The following is a 21876-nucleotide window of genomic DNA, read 5'->3' as shown; positions in this document are numbered from 1 at the left end:
TTAAGCTTCTTGGAGGCAGTTGAAACAGCAACAAATTTCATTATTCAAGTTGCTGCTGCTAAGTCGCTTCAGTTGTGTCCGACTCTGTGCGACCCCATAGATGGCAGCCCACTAGGCTCCGCCGTCCCCGGGATTCTCTGGGCAAGAACACTGGAGTGGGTTGCCATTTCCTTCTCCAATGCGTGAAAGTTAAAAGTGAAAGTGAAGTCGCTCAGTCGTGTCCGACTCTTAGCGACCTCATGGACTGTGGCCTACCAGGCTCCTCCGTCCATGGGATTTTCCAGGCAAGAGTACTGGAGTGGGGTGCCATTGCCTTCTCCCATTATTCAAGTTAGGGTTGAATTAATTAAGACTGAGTTTCAGTCTTCATAATATCTAGTCTATTTAGGATTAGATTTCCCTTTCTCCTAGGGTATAGCCCTTCAAGGATACAAACTATCACCTGAGGTGTTTACCATAGCTTTGAACTCCAATTTTTATGTCCTGCAGCAGGACTATGAAACTGCCAATAAATCTGGTCAATTTCTCAGCCTCTTAGAAGCTACTTTCTGCTTGACTTCTCTGCCTGTTACTGCTTAAAAACTGGTAAATGACTGGATAAAAAATATGACTCAGATAAAGTCATTTTCTGCATATTACTGCCTTCAGGGATCTGGCAGTCTCAAGTTCTAAGTCCATGATTACTTTTTACTTCTCAGTTTCTGGTTCCCGGACTCCCCTGGTGGTTAAGAATCTGCCTGCAATGCCAGAGACCTGGGTTTGATCCCTGGGTTGGAAAGATCCCCCAAAGAAGGGAAAGGCTACCCACTCCAGTATTCTGGCCTGGAGAATTTCATGGACTGTACAGTAGTCCATAGGGTTGCAAAGAGCTGGACACGACTGAGCAACTTTCACTTCTGGTTCCCAATTACCCATCATTAGACTGCTAATGCCTGTGATAGTTTTATTACATCCAAAGCATGGTCCAAAGTGAAGTGAGACAAATAAGGAAAAAAAAGTAGATTTTTATAAACCTACATGAATTCAATTTAAAGGCAAGTCTTTAAATCTAAGATTATATCTACTTTTTAATGCTTAAATGCAAAAAATATGATTGTAATTCTTTCTTGAAAAGCCTGTGATGGTGGACCATAGTTGAATTTTTGGTTTGTTTTTATTTTTGCCTTTATTTGACCAAATAAAATATTGACAACCTGTATCAGTTCCAAATATGCTTTTTCTTTTTGGACACTTTCCTAGTATTTGAAATCCAAAAATCTGAGATTCTTTTCTGCAGTCTACTAATCTGCCTCCTTCTTCAACACTGGCCCTTTCTGCTTTCTCCCTTATCTACTGTTTTTCAGGAATAAAAGCCTCTTTTCATTTCCTGCTCCAGCAACTTTACATATGCTGGCTCCAGTATCTGGATTTTATGCCCCATTACCCTCCACCCTCATATAATTCACTTCCTCTAAGCAGTCGGGTCTCAAAAAGACACTGTCAGTGCAGAGGACTTCCCTGTGTTGGCATTATCTACCCCCTTGACAAAATGTTAATTTCATATAATTTGATTACATACTTGTCTATTGTTTGTCCCTCTAGATTATAAGAACCATGAGGGCAAGCTCTGTGCTAGTTCATTTTTTTAATTTATTTATTTGGCTGTGTTGGGTCTTAGTTGCAGCCTGCAGGATCTTCATTGCGCCATACGGGATCTTTTGTTGCAATGCACAGATTCTCTAGTTGTGGAACTGGGTTTCCGGAGAGACAGCCAGTAGTTGTGGCACACAGACCTAGTTGCCCCATGGCATGTGGGATCTTAGTTCCCTGACCAGGGATTGAACCCACATCCCCCACATTTCAAGGTGGACTCAACTACTAGACCACCAGGGAAGTCCCTCTGTGTTAGTTTAATTCACAATTGTTAAACTCCTTGCCCACACTAAGGTATAAAAAACATCTTGGAGCTGGAGAGAGACTTGGGTAGTATAAGAATTTCTAAAGATTTCTTTGAGAAATCTATGCTGGGAGTCTAACCCTCAGTCTGCTGTAACAGAAACAGAAGAGACAAGGGCTTCGATCTGCTAACCCCCAGTCAAGAGGAAGAAATTTTGGGAATGCCAGCTGAAGAGTTCAATAGGTGACTCTTGCAGTTGGCTGGTATCTAATTCACACTTGAGATACATAAGGGCTGAGAACTCAGCTGCAGTGGACTGTGTAAGCAGAGAAAGTGTTGCCGTATTGGCTCCTAGAACTGGGGAGTTTCTTTAGCAAAGTTCACAGGAGGGTTTCCAATGAACCAGATGTGGGCTGCATGCAATACAGTCAGTGTGAATTGTCTTAGGAACAAACATACCAAGACAGCTGCTGAGGGGGTGAGTATACATAAATAGGGAGAGGTTGGGGCATGTCTAGGTGTCCTAGAATAGGAAAGAGCAGCATTACCAAGTTAGAGGATGGCAAATAACACATCTCAAATGAACTGCACACAAAGGATCCCAAGGGATTGGGTGGGGGGGAAGGAGGAGATAACGTCTCAGAGAAATCCATCAAAGTGCTCACAATAGATAAAAAGTAGCCTTAAATACCTCCTAACCAGGTAGCATCAATACCTGCTCCCTAAATTAATGGAAGGGGCTTCCCAGGTGACTCAGTGGTAAAGAATCTTTCAGCCAATGCAGGAGGTGAGGGTTAATCCTTGGGCTGGGAAGATGCCCTGAAGGGAATGGCAACCCATTCCAGTATTCTAGCCTTGGAAATCCCATGGACAGAGGAGCCTGGCAGGCTACAGTCCATGGGGTTGCGAAGAGTCAGACACGACCAAGTAACTGAACACACACACACACAAGCACATAAAGTCATGGCACCACTCTCCTCCTCCTCCTCCTCTCCTCTCGCCAAAATCTCTTTTTCTGAGTAAGTACAGAGAAGGCAGAAAAGGCTGAAGAGCTGCCCTTCCTACCTTGAAGCCCTTCCAGTAGCAGCCAACCACAGTTAGGAGAGAGAAGACACAAATTCACACTGAGATAAACCACTTGGAAAAAATTATATTCTAGGAAAAATCAAAGCACTTTTTAAATAAAGTAATAACCATGGAAACATTTTAGTTGTATGACAACAAGATGAAAATGCCCATTCATGGTCCTTAATATATTCCTCTAATTCTTTTTAACAAATACAAGTGCATATCATTTTTATTTTTTAATTTTGCCTTTATCTCTTTTGCCAGTGGATAAATGGAATTTATGGTGTTTAACTGATCCTTGATTTGAATAAGGACCATTTATACCAGTGATTCAAATGGAACCTTGATCAAAATTTTGAGGTTAAGTAGTCTCATCCCCTCTATTCTTCCTAATTATTGCCTTGGCATTTATCACAGGATATATTTTTTATGGGGGCAGGGCATGAGGGATGATGCCAAGGAAATGTAAAATGCTCTAATATATGGGGTTTGGCTTTTATATTTAGTTGTTGGTGATTGGGGAGGTACACACTACTTTTTTTTTTTTTTTACCAGTTTTCCAAATTTTATTTACTCTCCATATTTTTACTTATAATACATACTGATAATGTGCCCCATTAATGTGCTAACAATTTATATTAATAGAATGGATCCTGGCCATGTAGTATTTTTTTCCTCTCTTACAACTCAAGGAAACAATATGGCATATTTCATGCTTATATTTTTATTTTTAACAGGCCTCCCCAAAATAAACATTTCAGGATAGAATTTCAGGTACTGTTGCTGGCTAGTGAAGGAGTTATTTTCAGAAAGGAAAAGCTGTCAATTTTCCAGATTTCTGTCTCTGACAACAATCTGTTTGACAGTTCTCCAGCACTTTTAGTTTCAATATGTTCATTATTCCCCATTATGTTGAGATATTCTTTTTCATCAGTATCACACCACTTTTAAAAAGTAAAAGACAAACACAAATAAACCCCACTCTTTTCCTATCTGAAAGTGAAAGTGTCAGTCACTTCGAACTCTTTGGGACCCCACAGACGGTAGCCTGCCAGGCTCCTCTGTCCATGGAATTCTTCAGGCAGGAATACTGGAGCGGGTTGCCATTTCCTATTCCAGGGCATCTTCCTGACTCAGGGGTCGAACCCAGGTCTCCTGCATTGCAGGCAGATTCTTTACTGTCTGAGCCACCAGGGAAGCCACCAAATATTTAGACATTGCAGATGTTATACCACCATCACAGCACTTCCTAAAGCCATGAAGCCAAGTTGTCTTCCCAAAGCCATCCATCCAAAGGCGCTGCTGTCCTACGGAGAAGAGCAGATAAAGCTGCCACTTACCTGCCAGTTAAACATCTCCGCAGAGAATATGAAGCTCCTCCCCCGCAAGTCCTCGAGCAGTCACTCCAGTCTCCCCAAGCATCCCAGTTGCTATCTTTCTCTTCATCTGAACGAGTGTTTCTTGAGGTCTGGAAAGTGGAAAGCACAGTAAATTATAGACAAAATGCTAGAGATACCCCAAAGCCTTTCCTAGTTTTTACAGGGTCTTATTCTAAGCTGTTCACAAACACTAAAGTTGCCTGAAAGTGCTTTCCTTCATAATGGTTACATCAAACACACACAATAGTTGTTTTTTTTTTTTTAATATTTATTTATTTATTTGGCTGCACTGGGTCTTAATTGCTGGTACACGGGATCTTCAATCTTCACTAGGGCATGTGGACTCTTAGGATCTAGTTCCCTGACCAGGGATTGAACTGGGACTCACTGCATTGGGAGCACAGAATCTTAGCCCCTGGGCCACCAGGGGAGTCCCACACATAAGATAGTTTTATATGGAAACTAGAGCCACATGAGTACCTTTCCACTTATGAGGGTTTTATCAAGATGGCTTCCTAGCTCAGTTTTAAATGTGATATTTTATCATTTCAACATTTAAATACATTGGCTAAATATTAAAAATAATATTTATTATTAATTTGTTTTATAACTTACATGGCAGGGTCCTAGCTTGTATCTGAGGCATTCTCACCTCTGTCTGTCAAAGAGACTTGTGCGAACTTCAAGGAAACCTTTGTGCATGGGGATTTGTGGAACCTCCTGAGAGAGGCTCCACCCCAAGAAGACAAAATAGATAAAGCTTCAGGGTCCAAGAAAATAGAGAAAGTTCAATTATGAATACAGTTGGTTTAATTTGTTTTCTGGACTTGCCACCATTGACTTATATCAATATTGTGTGTGTGTGTTAGTTGCTCAGTCATGTCCGACTCTTTATAACCCCATGGACTATAGCCCACCAGGCTCCTCTGTCCATGGGATTCTCCAGGCAAGAATACTGGAGTGGACTACCATTCCCTTCTCCAGGGGATCTCTCTGACCCAGGGATTGAACCCAGGTCTTCTACATCTCAGGCAGATTCTTTACTATCTGAGCCACCAGGGAAGCCCTTATATTAAGATATGTTAGAGAAAAGAGAACTGGGAGAGTTTAAAAATTTTTAAATATATAGATGGATATAGGCTCAATAGTAAACAATCCATCTGCCAATGCAGGAGATGTAAGAGACATGGGTTCAATCCCTTGGTCAGGAAGATACCCTGTAGAAGGAAACAGCAACCCACTCCAGTATTCTTGCCTGGGAAATCCCATGGACACGGGCACCAGGTGGACTACAGCCCATGGGGTTGCAAAGAGTCAGATACAACTGAATGACTGAGCACATATACACATAGAAATGAAAAGAAATAATGTGTATTACTTAAATAAAATTACAAAACTTTACAAAGAGGACTAAAGCAGACTCAAAGAAATGGAGAAACATACCATAGTCCTAAATAGCTGGACTCAATACTGCAAAATGTTAATTCTCTCCAAATTCATCTATAAATTTATAACAACTCCAATCAAAATCCCAAAAGGGGGTTTCCTGGACCTTAACAAATGATTCTAAAGTTCAACCAGTGGAGTAAGTGTCTACAAGAGCCAAGAAAAAACTGTAAAAGATGGGAAATTAGAAGGAAATTGCCTCAATTAAAAGAGTATAGAACTGGCATAGCAATAAGCATTCATATCTATTAAGTTTTCTTAAAAAGCCCAGAAACAGACTCAAGTATAAGGACATAGTCTAGAACCACAAGCCAGTGTGATGAATGGTTTAAAAGAAAACCATAGATAACTTCTTCACAAGATACACCAAAATTAATTAAGATATATTCCAGAAATCAATATCTTAAATGTGGAAACTGTAAAATAGTAAAAAAGTTATAGACTAAAAGTCACACAGACTTGATGTAACAAAGATTGTCCTAGATATATCAACCAAGGTAGAAATTGAAAGGAAAAGACTAACAGATTTAATTACATTAAAATGGAAATACACATAGCATTTTCTATCTCACCTATAGATAAAGGGATAAGTATGTGAATATCCAGGCTTCCTAGGTGGCTCAGTGGTAAAGAATTCGCCTGCGAATCCATGAGACATAAGAGACACAGGTTTGATCCCTGGCTTAGAAATATATCCTGGAGTAGGAAATGGCAACCCACTCCAACAGTCTTGCCTAGGAAATCCCATCGACAGAGCCTGGCAGGCTACAGTCCATGCAGTTGCAAAGAGTCAGAATGACTTAGTGACTAAACACCACCAACAAACGTGAATATCCACACGAAAATGCAGCAATAAAAGCACAAGCGTATGGGCTGGAAAAAAACCACCAAGATGCCTCTAAGGATGGATGGAACAAGACAAGGAGTGAAGGCTGTTGGGGAAACACACAAAAGGAATGCCAACAGAACATTTTATTCTCCTCCCACCCTTCCCATAAAAGATCTGACACAAACATGACAAGATATTCAATTTGATGGAGCCAGGTGGTACTAGAATGGACATTAGTTTTCTCTAAACTTCTATGGATTTGACATTTCTTTTTAAAAATTTGGGGGTTAAAAGGCAATCATTGAACGTCCAGAGAAGTTCAGAGAAAACAAACACCCACTCTAGTACCACCTGGCTTCATCAAATTGAATGTTTTGTCATGTTTGTGTCAGATCTTTTATGGGAGGGGTGCCCCAAGAGTCAGAGATTAATTAAAATGTTAGCAGCTGCTACCTCTAGGTGAAAGGATGCTGAACAATTTTACTTCTTTTTTATTTGTGTCTCTGCATTTTGTAAAGTTCTTTGGAAAGCCAACACTTCAATATTTTAATCGAAAACAAGCAAGCAAACAAACAAAACCACATCCTGTTGACATACAGAAAAGCTCAAGTCAGACAGGACTTCATAGGTGAGTCCTATGTTAGAGACCAGGAGAGTTTATACAGGAAACCCTGACATCTAATAAACTGTAGCAAGAGACTCCACTAGATATTACACAGATTTCCTTAAGCCTTTAGGCCAAGTTACCTCATCCAACCAAAAAAATAAATAAATAAATTTAGAGCGGGATCTGAAGAAAGGACCTTCAAATGTGAAATGAAGAAATAATGACTCCTAGCAAGGAGGAGGTTTTCCAATAATTTCTACCCACATCTCACCGGTCAGTCGGTTTCCTGGCTTCTTACCAAGTCACCTATTTATAGCACAGTAAGCAGCCCTACTAGAGGCAATATTTCACCAAAAGTCAAGTGAAAGGAAAGAATAAATATCTGGCAACTGATCAAGTCTGTCATCGGGGATAAGGGCTAATTAAACCCATATTATTTACTGTTCTAATTAGACCACTGTTCAGTTCAATTTTATACACCAAATGTCACCACACAGAACTGTGTCCTGTCTATAATGTAATATAAAATAAAGTTTTAGTTCATAAAAAATACAATAAGCAGTTTAATACATTCACCTGGGCTTTTAGGTTGGTGAGTTCAAATCATTTTAGGTAAACATTTAAAATATACACAGCTGAAATTGATTTTTCATTTTGTCACTTGATATACTGATAGGTTGAATGTGAAAAGTTGAAAAACATCATCATATATACTTTAAAGTGAAAGTCGAGAGTTCATTGCAATATTGTTTTAATTTGTTTTTATTCCCACCGTCCCATCTGTTCAGTTTAGAGTTTCTTTCCATAATTTCTCCACCTATACTTACCCCCAAAAAAGTATCTTGATTCTAAAATAACTAAAATAGGCAAGTTATAAAGGCAGGTCTTTGGTTGCTCAGATTGAATCAATAAGACATTTTTTTCCCCTAAGAAAAGAGAAAATGACATCTCAAAGGGGTCCTCGAGTTTTTCTCCTCTCTCTGGCCATGAAGACAGATCTTGCTTTGAAATATGCCTCTGTTATTTCCTACCAGCCAGTCTTCCTGCCCGTCTCTTCTATCTTCTTTTCCCAAGAGTGGCAATGACATCCCCATTTTATACCCGCTTTTCATCTCTTCCATTTGATGCCAACAGCATGATGAAAATGATGATAACACAAACATTTAGAAAAACAAAACCTCTTTTGGAGCTGAACAAAATGCCACGGGGTCATTTCTGAGCATTTATATTTGTGTGTATTCTTCCTTATAGTGAAAGAGAACTTGCTTCCCTGGAACGTTTAGCCTTACTAGAGCAGTGGATGGTGAGTCTCCATCCTCTGCTACAGAAGAACTCTTCTTGAGATTTCTCAAACCAGCTGGTACCCTCAATTGTTCCAGCTGTCTCAGAAATGTTTCCTCCCTGCGCACTCTGCAGTCTCCACATTTTTTATTTTAAAATGTAGCATCCAGAATATAACATTGCTATCTGAGAACAATACAGTGTCCCTATTATCCAGGTTTCTTTTGATGAAATCTAAGTTTCCATTTCCCTTTATTCCCTCCCTTTCCCTTCCTCCCTTCCTTCCTCCTTCCCTCTCTTCCTTTCTTTCCCCTTTCTTCCTACCTTTTCCAGTCACATCATTTATTGGATCTCATTATGGAGGCAGTATTGCATAATGGTTAAAAGTGTATGACTCTGGTTAAGAGTCATAGCCTTCTTAGCCTTTCTAAAACTCAATGAAAAATAGAGATAACTTTACTCCAACAGTATTTAAATAAAATATCATCTATATAGACTGTATCACATAGGATCTCAGTAAAGGTAATAAGTGACTGTCTCAATCTCTCTCTCACTCCATGTCACTCAGTTGTGTCCTGTTCTTTGTGACCCCAAGGAGTGTAGCCCTCCAGGCTCCTCTCCATGGGATTCTCCAGGCAATAATAGTGGAGTGGGTAGCCATTCCCTTTTCCAGGGGATCTGCTGGACCCAGGGATCAAACTTGGGTCTCCCGCATTGCAGACAGATTCTTTACTGTCTGAACCACTAGGGAAGTCAGAATGTCTCAATAAGTATAAGCTAGCTATTGTTCTTCAAAATAATGTCTTTTTTTCTCCAAACAATGACAGGAGAGCCAGCTCTGTCCCATCTTAACTTAGGCAAGACTTAACATTAATCGCTACTGAATTTCCTCTTGTTGGTTTTGGCCCAGAATACCAGCCTGCTGAGATCTGTTTGAACCCTGATCCTGTCACCCCATCGACAAGTCACTTTGCTCAGCTTTGCAGTTTCCATGCTCCACCCAAGTCTCTGATAAACATGCTAGACACAGCTTCCTCATCTTACAGAATTCCACATGCCCATTTCTGCTTTTTTACAATAGTAAGCAGACCCTAATGCCAAGTAAGCAGCCAACTAATCAGACTTGGAATCTGTGAACACAGTTTAACAATAAAAAAAAAAAAAAAATATGAAACAAAAACCAGTCACCATCATCAAGCATTAGGAGGCAGAAAGATTGGTGGGGAGGACAAAAGCCAGCCATCAGGAGGAACTGAATCACAGATGCTGGGGTGGGGTCTATATGCTTGGGCTGCATGTTGGTGGTGAGTCTCCTGAGAGAAGAGGTATTTAGCAGCCCCACTTTGGTCAGCTCCACCTCTGAAATCTAGTGACAATAAAGTATGTTTGACTGATATTAGTTCCATATTTGACCTGAGGGTCACCCTGAAGAAGCAACTTCTGTTTGTAAGTTGGGTACCACTATTCCACATTCCTTCTTCTCAGACATCCTCATGAGCTGTCTGAAAAGTGATGAAGTGATTAATTAAATTCCTTGTTATTAACATTTTATAAGGTAAGTTGTTATCTGAATCCTTTGTTGTTGTTATTGTTGTTCAGTCACTAAGTCGTGTCTGACTCTTTGAGACCCCATGGACTGCAGCACACCAGGCTTCCCTGTCCTTCACTGTCTCCCAGAGTTTGCTCAAGTTCATGTCCATTGAGTCAATGATGCCATATGCTAACCATCTCATCCTCTGCCAACCTCTTCTCCTCTTGCCTACAATCTTTCCCAGCATCAGGGTCTTTTCAAATGAGTCAGCTCTTCGCATCAGGTGGCCAAAGTACTGGAGTTTCAGCTTCAGCATCAGTCCTTCCAATGAATACCAGGGTTGATTTTCTTTAGGATTGATTGGTTTGATCTCTTCGCTGTCCAAGGGACTCTCAAGAGTCTTCTTCTCCAGCAACAGAATCTGAAACATCAATTCTTTGGCACTCAGCCTTCTTTATGGACCAACTCTCATATCCACACATGAGCCCTAACCGTAGACTTTACCCCTAAGTCTAAGTCAGCCAATATCATGTCACTCAGTGACCCTATTCTGGGCCAGACTCTGAAATGTGCACAAAGAAAAAAGCTGAAGAATCTGGTCCTGCACAAAGCAGCTACCATGTTTGTACAGAGTGAGCATCCTTGTCATAGTTGGTGTTGCCGTTTTAATTGCTAAGTTGTGTCCACCTCTTTGCAATCCCATGGTCTGTAGCCCACCAGGCTCCTCTGTCCATGGGATTCTCCAGGCAAGAATACTAGGGAGGGTTGCCATTTTCTTTTCCAGGGTATCATCCCAGGTCAGGGACTGAACCCATGTCTCCCATATTGGCAGGTGAATTCTTTACCACTGAGTCATCAGGGAGACCCATCCTTGCCAATACTTTTCCTATATTGCTTCTAACATTCTCAACAAACCCTTGAGGTGGATATTACCAATCCTCATTTTATAGGTGTACAACTGTAGCTTCCAGAACTATATGCTCAAGATGTGGGGGAGCCCGGGCAGAACTCCTTCCTGCCTGACCCAGATGAAGCCTGCTTCTGTTCCCAGATGCTGCTTGCCTGCCCTTCTGGACCAGGAATCCAATCAAAAGCAGCAGCAACTTATCACCACTCCCAGTCAGCATTTCACGTCTTGGATCGAACAGATCTGCTGCTGAGATTCACTTGACCACAACATTCCTTCCATATCTCAGTGAAATCTTTTTGCTTTCCTTCCCCTCTCTATATTGTAAGTCTATTAAAAAAACAGAGACATCACTTTGCAGACAAAGGTCCATATAGTCAAAGCTATGGTTTTTCTAGTAGTCCTGTACAGATGTGAGAGTTGGACCATAAAGAAGGCTGAGTGTCGAAGAATTGATGCTTTCAAATTGTGGTGCTGGAGAAGACTCTTGAGAGTCCCTTGGACTGCAAGATCAGACCAGTCAACCTAAAGGAAATCAACCCTGAATATTCATTGGAAGGACTGATGCTGAAGGCGAAGCTCCAATGCTTCGGCAACCTGATGTGAAGAACTGACTCACTGGAAAAGGTCCTGATGCTGGGAAAAATTGAAAGCAAAAGAAGAGGGTGACAGAGGATGAGATGGTTAGATGGCATCACTGACTTGATGGACATGAATCTGAGCAAACTGCAGGAGATAGTGAAGGACAGGGAAGCCTGGTGTGCTGCAGTCCATGGGGTCACAAGGAGTTGGACACAACTTAGCAACTGAACAACAACAACATGTTGCAAGCAGAGCTCCACTTACATTTTTCAAAAATATTTGATTTTTATCTAAATTATTCCATGAGGAAAGCCTGCCTTCTTTAACTTTTTATTTTGTATTGGAGTATAGCTGATTAACAATGTTGTAATAGTTTAAGGTGGACAGTGAAGGGACTCAGCTATATATATACATGTATCCATTCTCCCCTGAACTCCGCTCCCATCCAGGCTGCCACATAACACTGAGCAGAGTTCCCTGTTCTATAGGGTGGGTCCTTGCTGGTTATCCATTTTAAATATAGCAGTGTGTACATGTCCATCTCAAACACCCTAACGATCCCTTCCCCCCATCCCTCCCGCCGGCAACCATAAGTTCATTCTCTAAGTGTGTGAGTCTCTTTCTGTTTTAAAGTTCATTTGTAGCATTTCTTAGGAATATTCTTGGCCTGTTCACAGGCCAGGATGCATTTGTTAATTCTCTCATACAAACATATACCAAAGGCTTGCAATGTTCAAGGTTCAGTGAGTATGAGGATCAGGTCCTCAAGACAGTTGAGTAGCAGGTGAGAGAGCCTAAAGGATCAGAATCAGCCCTCGGTCACTGAGAGCCATAGACACAAGGGACCAGACCAAGTAGATGCTGAAACAGAAACAACTTCCACCTTGGTTACTTTCCAGTTTGTTGTTCAGTCACTCAGTCGTGTCTGAGTCTTTGCAGCCCCATGGAATATAACCTGCCAGGCTCCTCTGTCCATGGAATTTCCCAGACAAGAATACTGCAGTGGGTTGCCATTTCCTTCTCCAGGAAATACACTAATTCTGCTGGGAGCACCGGGCCATCCCCCGAATGTCCCCATCAACTTCTCCCATGTAATGGGATTCCAAGTGTGTTCTTATTTTTGACTCAAATCCATTTTCTAATTGTAATGGAATTACAACACTTTCTATTTTCTTCCTTTTGCTCATTTATGTCTCCCAGTTTTATACAATGAACATGTATACTTTATGCAATAAAACACCCAATAAAAGTTCTTTTTCTTAAGGGGGAATAAAAACACTAAAGGGCAACCTGTGAAAACACATTCAGAGATGCAACATGTACTTTGTGCTGTTTGGTTAAAACTATCAAGCTTCAGGATCTTTTAGGAAATCATATTTTCCTAAGCAAAGTTCTACCTAGGGAATATTCTGGAAGAAAAATTTTAAAACAGATATTACTTACTCATTATATAATAGGACCAGTTAAAGCCAAGAATATTGTAGGAATAAGTGTGCTTACAATCTCATAAAAGCTTGAGGACTTCTTGCCTTCCCTGCATCCCCATGCATAAATCAAATCATAAAATATTTCCCTGACAAGTTCTTAAATCTGTGACTTATAATGAATAGTACAGTTTAACTAGTCTTACAAAAACGTTAGTAATTAAACACAGATTCACGTATAAGGTCACTTATTGCAAATGCTACATTAACAACTCCATATTAAAAACAACTCAAAATAAAATAGGTTCCACTGGGATACAACTGCCCAGACATCAAGTAAATGTTCATTCCAGTGTTACCACAAAGGTTATTTTAGGAGATGACAAATGGCTCAGATTTTTGTTAACAGTAAATACAGTCTTCCAGGTCAATACTACCTTCAGATCTTTAACAACAATTTCTTAATATGAATTGGGTAAATGACATAAAATTTCACTCAAGCTGTCACAGTGATTCAATAATTCAGTTCAGCTAGAATACCTAAAATACCACATATTGAAAGCTGTATGCTAAGCATATGCCTCTGTCTTCTCACTCCATTCTACACTCTACTGGGAGGTACAGGTCATTACCATGATGGTCAGTGACCACTAGGATTTGGCCCCCCCTTTCCTAACCAATGTGTTACCTATTAATTTGTTGTTGTTCTTCAGTTGCCAAGTTGTGTCCGACTCTTTGCTACCCCACAGACTAGCTCTCCAGGCTCCTCTGTCCATGGGATTTCCCAGGCAAGAATACTGGAGTGGGTTGCCATCTCCTTCTCCAGGGGATCTTCCCAATTCAGGGATCAAACTCATGTCTCCCGCATTGGTAGGTGGATTCTTTACCACTGCACCACCAGGGAAGCCCACCTACCTTCTGAAAACTGAAAACCCTTCACCGATTCCTCAGGACACCTGTTCTGTACTTCCAGGCTCTCCATGACCTGCTCTGTCTCATCCTTCAGCTCTAGTTCTTGCAGATCAGACTCATACCACATCCCATATTCCAAGCACACCATATTTCCCATGATTGCCCAAACACATTCGTCAAGTCCTGCTTCCTTTTGCAAACCCCCCAAAAAACACCAAGACACTCCTCTTGGAGCAGCTGTATTTGCAGGTGACCAGTGAGTGAAGATCTAGGACCAACCAGCCCTCTTTCCCTAAAGGTGAGGTCAGTATAATTTGGGAGAGCTTCTGAGCAAGCCTCTTGTTTCTGGATTTTTCCTGCCATCCCATCACTACGTAGGAGGCTGGCCCCAGGTCTGGGATTTCTCACCTCACTGAGTCTCCTTCCCTAGTTAGCCAGGCATAGACTGACCTGGTTATGTACTCCAGTCACCGTCACTCTCAACTTCCTGGTATAGAGGTTGATGCAGCCTATTGTTCCAGTCAATCCTAAAGGAAATCAACCCTGAATATTCATTGGAAGAAACTATGCTGACGCTGAAGCTCCAATACTTTGGCAACCTGATGGGAAGAGCTGACTCACTGGAAAAGACCATGATGCTGGGAAAGACTGAGGGCAAGACGAGAAGTGGATGACAGAGGATGAGATGGTTGGATGGCATCACTGACTCAATGGACATGAGTTTGAGCAAACTCTTGGAGACAGTGAAGGACAGGGAAGCCTGGCATGCTGTAGTCCATGGGGTCGCAAAGGGTAGGACACGACTGAATGACTGAACAACAACAATTATTCTAGTAAAAGAAAAAAATCTCCAACAAATGCCATGAAGAGGTCCCAAATCATGGCAACCAAAGCTTCTCTGTGTCAGGATGAGGGAAAACCAACTAAACACTTCCAGACTTCTGAGAGTGAGGCAGGCCTTTTATATACAGCAACTTAGTCCAGCACGTTAGGTGGGAGAACTAGGTCCCAGCGGGAAAGAGGGTAGATTCAGATGGGGATAATTTGAGGAGTGATTTCTTTTTTATACATATTTTATTTTTAAAACTAATTTATTTAGCTGCCTGGTCTTAGTTGCAGCACATGGGGTCTAGTTCCCCATTGTTTTGTTGTCCAGTTGCTAAGCTGTGTCCAACTCTTTGTGACCCCATAGACTGTAGCCCGCCAGGATCCTCTGTACATGGGATTTCCCAGGCAAGAATACTGGAGCAGGTTGCCATTCCCTTCTCCAGGGGATCTTCCCGACCCAAGGATCGAATCTGTGTCTCCTGCATGACCAGGGATTAAATCTGGGTCCCCCGCATTGGCAACATGGAGTTTTAGCCATTGGACCACCAGGGAAGTCCCTTGAGGAGCATTTTAAAAACACACTTTGCATACAGCATAAATTAACACAACATTATATATCAGCGATACTCCAATCAATAAAAGAAAAGCTTACACACACTCTACTCAGACGAGGACAAGGTACAGGGAAACCTCAGGGCTGGTACAGCATCCCGTAAGACAATTCACATTATCTGCCTGGGCCATGCTTGCAAGATGAGGTAAAGGCAGGCAGGGGCTACATGTAAAGGGCTGGTTGATAGAAACTAAGGCCTTTACTCAAGAATTACAGGGGACTTCCCTGGCAGTCCAATGGTTGAGACTTCACCTTCCCGTGCAGGGGGATGCAGGTTCAATTCCCGGTGAGGGAACTAAGATCCCACATGCCTCATGGCCCAAAAACCAAAACATAAAACAGAAGCAATACTGTAACAAATTCAATAAAGACTTTAAAAATGGTCCTCATCATAAAAAAAAAAAAAAATGGAAAAAAAAAAGAATTACAGCCCACAGCAACCTCATAAAGTGAAAGCTAGGCAAACAAATACACTTCTCTCCTCCCTCAATCCACTCCTCTGCAGTGCTCGCTACTGGCCAAACCCAACCAGGAGCCAGAGGGCCTGGGGAGACCACTGATGCAGTCCACACAGGTCAGCCTCCCAGGGTGGGTGGGGTATGCAGCACAGGGTGGGGAGCAGTGAAGAGTGGATTTGGAGGGCAAAGGGAAGCTTTCCAGCCCAGCAATTTATTGACTCACTGGGAAAAAATTGTTTTTTGCTTTTTATTTTATTTATTTATTTTTATGATTAGAAAAAACATTTATTCCCAGCCTTAATGAGATATAATTGACATACAGCATTGTATAATTTAAGGTTACAATATGTTGGTTTGATACACTTATATATTGCAAATGTTTACCACCATAGCATTAGCTAACATCTCCATCCTGTGACATAATCGCCTTTCTTTTTTTGTGGTGAGGACATTTAAGATCTATTCTCTTTGCAACAAGTATATAATACACTATTATTAGCTATAATCACCATGCCATACATTCGATCTCCAGAACTTGTTAATTTTATAACTGGAATAAACATCCCCGCTTTTTCAATGTTTTGTTCAGAGGCCCATGTTACAACTCACCACTGGAATATTTTTAAGCAGAGGAATGACTTTGGTAAATTGTATTTTGGAAAAATTACTCTGGCAGGAGTGTGGGGAAAGACTGAAGGAGGAGAGCCTCACTTAAGTGCAGAACTGGAAGGGCCACTGCATAGAGCAGACAGGAAACAAGAGCCCAGGCTAGACACCACCGGTGTCTGAAAGAGGAGGGCGCAGACATGAGGGGCTTTGTTGTTGTTTGTTCAGTTTTTTTCATTGAGACAGAATTGACATATTAACATTACATTACATTAGTTTCAGATGTACAACATGGCTGTCATTGTTCAGTTGCTCAGTTGTGTCTGACTCTTTATGATCCCATGGACTGCAGCATGCCAGGCTTCCCTGTCCTCCACTTGCTTGCTGCAGCTTACTTAAGTTCATGATCACTGAGTCAATGATGTTATCTAACCATCTCATCCTCTGCTGCCCCATCTCCTTTCGCTTTCAGTCTTTCCCAGAACCAGGGTCTTTTCCAATGAGTCAGCTCTTTGTATTAGGCAGACAAAGTACTGGAGCTTCAAATTTAGCATAGTACAACATCAGTTCCAGTTCAGTTCAGTTCAGTCTCTCAGTCGTGTCTAACTCTTTGTGACCCCATGAACCGCAGCATGCCAGGCCTCCCTGTCCATCACCAACTCCCTAACTCATGTCCATAGAGTCGGTGATGCCATCTAACCATCTCATCCTCTGTCGTCCCCTTCTCCTCCTGCTTTCCATCTTTCCAATGATTCGTTATTTGCACACATTGAGAAATGATCACCATAATAAGTCTAGTTAATATCCATAACCATACATAGTTATAATTTTTTTTCTTGTGAGAAAAACTTTTTTCTTAATTTGATTAGTTTAGTTATTTTTGGCTCCACTGGGTCTTCACTGCTGCGTGTGGGCTTTCTCTAGTTGCAGAGAGAAGGCATTACTCTTCATTTCGGTGTGCAGGCTTCTCTCTTGTTGTAGAGCACAGGCTCCAGGGTACATGAGCTCCAGTACTTGTGGCACATGGGTTTAGCTGCGCCACTGCACCTGAAATCTTCCTAGACCAGGAATTGAACCCATATCCCCTGCATTGACAGGTGGATTCTTAACCACTGGACCATCAGGGAAGTCCAGGAATACTTTTAAGATCTATTCTTTTAGACATGAAGTTTTAGGGAGCTAGAACGGTGAAGGGGATCAAACCTGTGTATCCTGCATTGGCAGGCAGATTCTTAACCACTGGACCATCAGAGAAGTCCAGGAAAACTTTTAAGATCTGTTGTTAGAGACATGAAGTTTCTTATACATATAAAGAGCTAGAACCAACAGGACCTGGTAGCTGACCAGATGCAGGGAGAAAGGAGACCCTAGGATGACTCTTGGGCTTCCAGATGAAATGACTTGTGGGAGATGCTCATCTCATTCAGCTTCAAAAGCATCCTCAGTGCCATCCCTGAGGTGAGATGCTCAGTGGCCTTGGGTACTTAATTTGAGCAGTGCCTAGATTACAGCTAAGATAATGGGAGCAAATTGGTGGTCCCAGGAGGAATCTGGCCTATGGGTCTGATTCATCTAACTATAATTGTGTAGCTTACCACCAAAAAAGGAATTATTTATGATGTTTAAAAATATGGAGATTTCACATAAAAATGTAGATTTCTGACTTCTCAGGAAAAGGAAAGAGAAAATCAGTACAGGACTCACATCCCAACATGGTAATAATTCAAACAAAGCATGGCTACAGAGTTTGCAAGGGGCATGTGCCCTCTAATTTGTCCCTATTCAGCCACTATGAGGATTCACACTATGTGCCTTGTCCCTGGGGTTGCAACTGGGAGTTTGCCGGTAATGAATGACTGCCGGTGTGAAGGTAATCAGTTGACATGTGTGTTTGCAACTGATGTCAGATTCTTCAGTCTTGCTACAGAACATGTTTTAGTGAGTAAAAAATACACACACAAATAACTTAAAAATGGGCTTCTCAGGTGGCACTAGTGGTAAAGAATCCGCCTGCCAATGCAGAAGACACAGGAGACACAGGTTTGACCCCTGTCAGGAATATCCCTGTGGAGATGGAAATGGCAACCCACTCCAGTATTCTTGCCTGGAAAATTCCATCAATAGAGGAGTCTGGTGGGCCAAGTCATGGGACCTCAAAGAGTCAGACATGACTGAGCACAACTTAAAACAAAAGAAGAATGCTTTGTTGTCTTCACTGGAGACTGAGTCCAGCAATGTGCTCACAGAAGTAGAGTTTAAGAAATTATTCCATGGTGCCTAATGTCTAAACTCTACTCTCCTTAAATCCCTGGGCTTTGTCTCTGGGGTATATCACTAATATAACATATTAGTGTATTTAAGAAGCTCAAATAAAAATTCCCAAAGTACAGACAGATCATATTCTGGAATTCACCTGTGCTATCACTAACACAGGACATCATGGTCCCCAGAGAGCCCATACCAGGAATTACACAGACCACCTCTCCACAACACCCCTATACAATCCCATATTAAGGATGAGAACATCTAGGCTATTTTTTCCATGAGTGCAATGTTCCTGGCTACTACACAAGTTAGAAAACAATCATAACCTCCAAATGTAGCAAGAGACATAAATATAAGTGACTCCATACAATAGTGTTTGGTTTAGCTTTGACTGTATTTTTGGTTAAAAAGAAATTCCTATACAAAGCTACTTTATATGAAGAAAGATTTGATAGATATTATTGATAATACTTTGGTAAGTTGAGGGAGAGTGGATACATGTCTATGTATGGCTGAGTCCCTTTGCTGTTCACCTGAAACTGTCACAATATTGTTAATTGGCCATAACCTAATACAAAATGTTTTTGGTGTTAAAAACAAATAAATAGAAATAAAATTTTTTTAAAAAGATTCTGGAAAGGGAAGAAATAGATAATATTTTGATAAGTCATCCTGAAGTACGTACAGCACAACAGGTAAGACTGAATAGAGAGGAAAACCAAACGCTGCCGAATATAAAAGTCTGATGGAGAGCAATGGGGGGCTAGGTGACCAACTACCCCACTGAGAACAACTAGAAAAGCAAAAATATCCTCCATAAATGAAATCAAGACATTTTCAGACAAACAAAAAAATAGAGAATTCACCACTGGCAGACCAGTCCTGAAGGAAATATGAAAAGGTGTTTTCAGAGGACTTCCCTGGCAGTTAAGAATCCGCCTTTCAAGCCAGGGATGCAGGTTTGATCCCTGGTAGAGGAACTAAGATCCCACATGCTGAGGGGCCACTAAGCCCTTGCACTGCAACTACTGAGCCTGCCAGCCACAACTACAGAGAAGCCCGCAGCAAATGCCGCAACCCAATGCAGACATAAATAAATACATTTTTAAAGGTGCTTTTAGGGTTAAAGGAAACTTGGAGATGTGGAAAGAAGTGTATAGCAAAAATTAAAGTGGTAAAGAAGAATGTGGGTCATTCTAAATAAAGAGCAACTATATAAAATAGCAGTTATTGTGGCTTATAGCATTTAAAATATCTCTATGGCATTAACATATCTGATAACAATGTCATATGAATCAGAAGCGTGATAAATGACATTAAAGTATCCTAAGACCCTTGTATTACCTAGGAAGAAGATAAAAGTGCTAATTAATACTTGACTTTGATGAATCAAGAATACATGCTTTGCTAAATGTAGAATTACCATATGATCCAGCAATCCTACTCCCAGGCATATACTCGGACAAAACTATAATTCAAAAAGATACATGCCCCCATATGTTCATAGCAGCACTCTTTACAACAACTAAAACATAGACACAATCTAGATGTCCATTGACAGGTGAAAGGATAAAGAAGATGTGGCACATATATACAATGGAGTATTACTTGGCCACAAAAAAGAATGAAATAATGCCATCTGCAGCAACACAGTTGCAACTAGAGATTAACATACTAAGTGAAGTCAGAAAAAGAAAGACAAGTAACATACGGTATCACTTACATATGGAATCCAAACTATGGCACAAATGAACCCATCTATGAAACAGAAACAGACTCACAGACATAGAGAACAGACTCATGATTGCCATGTGGGGAGATGTGAGGGAGGGAAGGACTGGAAATTTGGGATTAGCAGATGCAAACTTATATATATAAGTTAGTATTGTTGTTGTTCAGTCACCCAGTTGTGTCCGATTCTTTGTGACCCCATGAACTACAGCACACCAGGCTTCTCTGTCCCTCACTACCTCCCTGAGTTTGCTCAAACTCAAGTCCATTGAGTCAGTGATGCCATCCAACCATCTCATCCTCTGTCATCCTCTTCTCCTCTTGTCCTCAATCTTTCCCAGCATCAGGGTCTTTTCCAGTGAGTCAGGTGGCATCAGGTGGCCAAAGTATTGGAGCTTCAGTTTCAGCCCCAGTCCTTCCAATGAATATTCAGAGTTGATTCCCTTTAGGATTGACTCGTATAAATTAGTATATATACAATAAAAATTGGAAAGCAAGTGGAGGAGACTTGCAAGGAAGTCAAGTAATATTGACTAAAAATTAAACATGAAATTTTAAAACATAATAACTCCACCCTCCCAATGTTTTTCATAATCTTTTGTCATATTCTAAGAGATATCTTTGAGGAAATAATTTATTATTATTCTGTGAAGGAACTTTCATCCCAAGTTTGGCAAGTCCTTCAATTTCACGTTTCCTTATCATCTATAAAATTCACAAAATTAAATAATTTTAGTATAAAATGGCATGCATCATGTGATGGCACTGTTATAGAATTATGTAGATTTATTTATCTTATTCAAACTCCTATTTGTACATGTGTTTGAAAATGTCTAGAAGTGCTACTTACAAAGCATGAGCACTAGTTATTTCTAGAAAATGGAATATAGGGTGATTTGTAGTTTTCTGTACTGCCAGAGTTTAAAATAACAAAATATGATTTTAGTGTTAATTATTCTGATAAACAAATAAATCCAACCTGCATTCAAAGAAGTCATTCCACTGTGGCTTCAAAACCCAAGGCAATTCAGGATCTCCCTAGTGAATGCTTGCCAAGAAGCCTTCATTGGAGGCTGGCATTCCTGTGAGCAATATTTATGGAAACTGCCTCAGGGCATCTAGAGGCTATGAGAACAAGACACACAGTCCAAGGCTTCTAGCCTCACACATGTCAACATCTATTCTAGAGATGAGACAGGCTGGGACCCGTGACCCTTTTGCACCAGCGCTGCAGTGCTTGTACCTGAAAGAACGTCTCTTCAAGTAACAAAATGCAAAGAAACTACAATAGACTAAAAATAACTGGGTGTATGCACAGCTGCGGCAAATTAAGGGCCACGAGATGCAAAAAGACCAAAAAACCCCTACTGCCATTTCTGAAGAGCCTGGAGCAAAAGCAGGGTACTGCACATGCCCCTTGCACACAGCATCATCACCTAAGGGGTGGGCAGATCGCCTAAGCCACCCCTCCAGCCCAACCGTGGACAACCCCTACCCTCACCGCATAAAAGGAACCAGCTTTTTGGGAAGGGA

At 41.1% G+C, this 21876-nt stretch overlaps 1 protein-coding gene and 1 long non-coding RNA gene across 4 annotated transcripts in view; one reads left to right on the top strand and one right to left on the bottom strand.

The window, feature by feature from the left end:
• Positions 1–21876, bottom strand: part of ADAMTSL3 (ADAMTS like 3) — a 349114-nt gene that overhangs the window by 235431 nt on the left and 91807 nt on the right. For all 3 annotated transcript variants that reach the window (XM_081546775.1, XM_081546777.1, XM_081546776.1), the window contains exon 4: positions 4285–4412. In XM_081546775.1, coding sequence (XP_081402901.1) covers positions 4285–4412 — 128 coding nt within the window. The remainder of the gene's footprint in view (positions 1–4284; positions 4413–21876) is intronic.
• The window catches only part of LOC145528459 (uncharacterized), a 77979-nt gene that overhangs the window by 9250 nt on the left and 46853 nt on the right, over positions 1–21876 (top strand). The gene's annotated exons all lie outside the window — the stretch shown is intronic.

Source organism: Giraffa tippelskirchi, chromosome 12 (genome assembly GCF_054371585.1).
Source record: "Giraffa tippelskirchi isolate mGirTip1 chromosome 12, T2T-mGirTip1v1.2.pri, whole genome shotgun sequence".
NCBI classification, from domain to species: Eukaryota; Metazoa; Chordata; class Mammalia; order Artiodactyla; family Giraffidae; genus Giraffa; species Giraffa tippelskirchi.
This window is presented reverse-complemented; position numbering and strand designations above follow the sequence as displayed.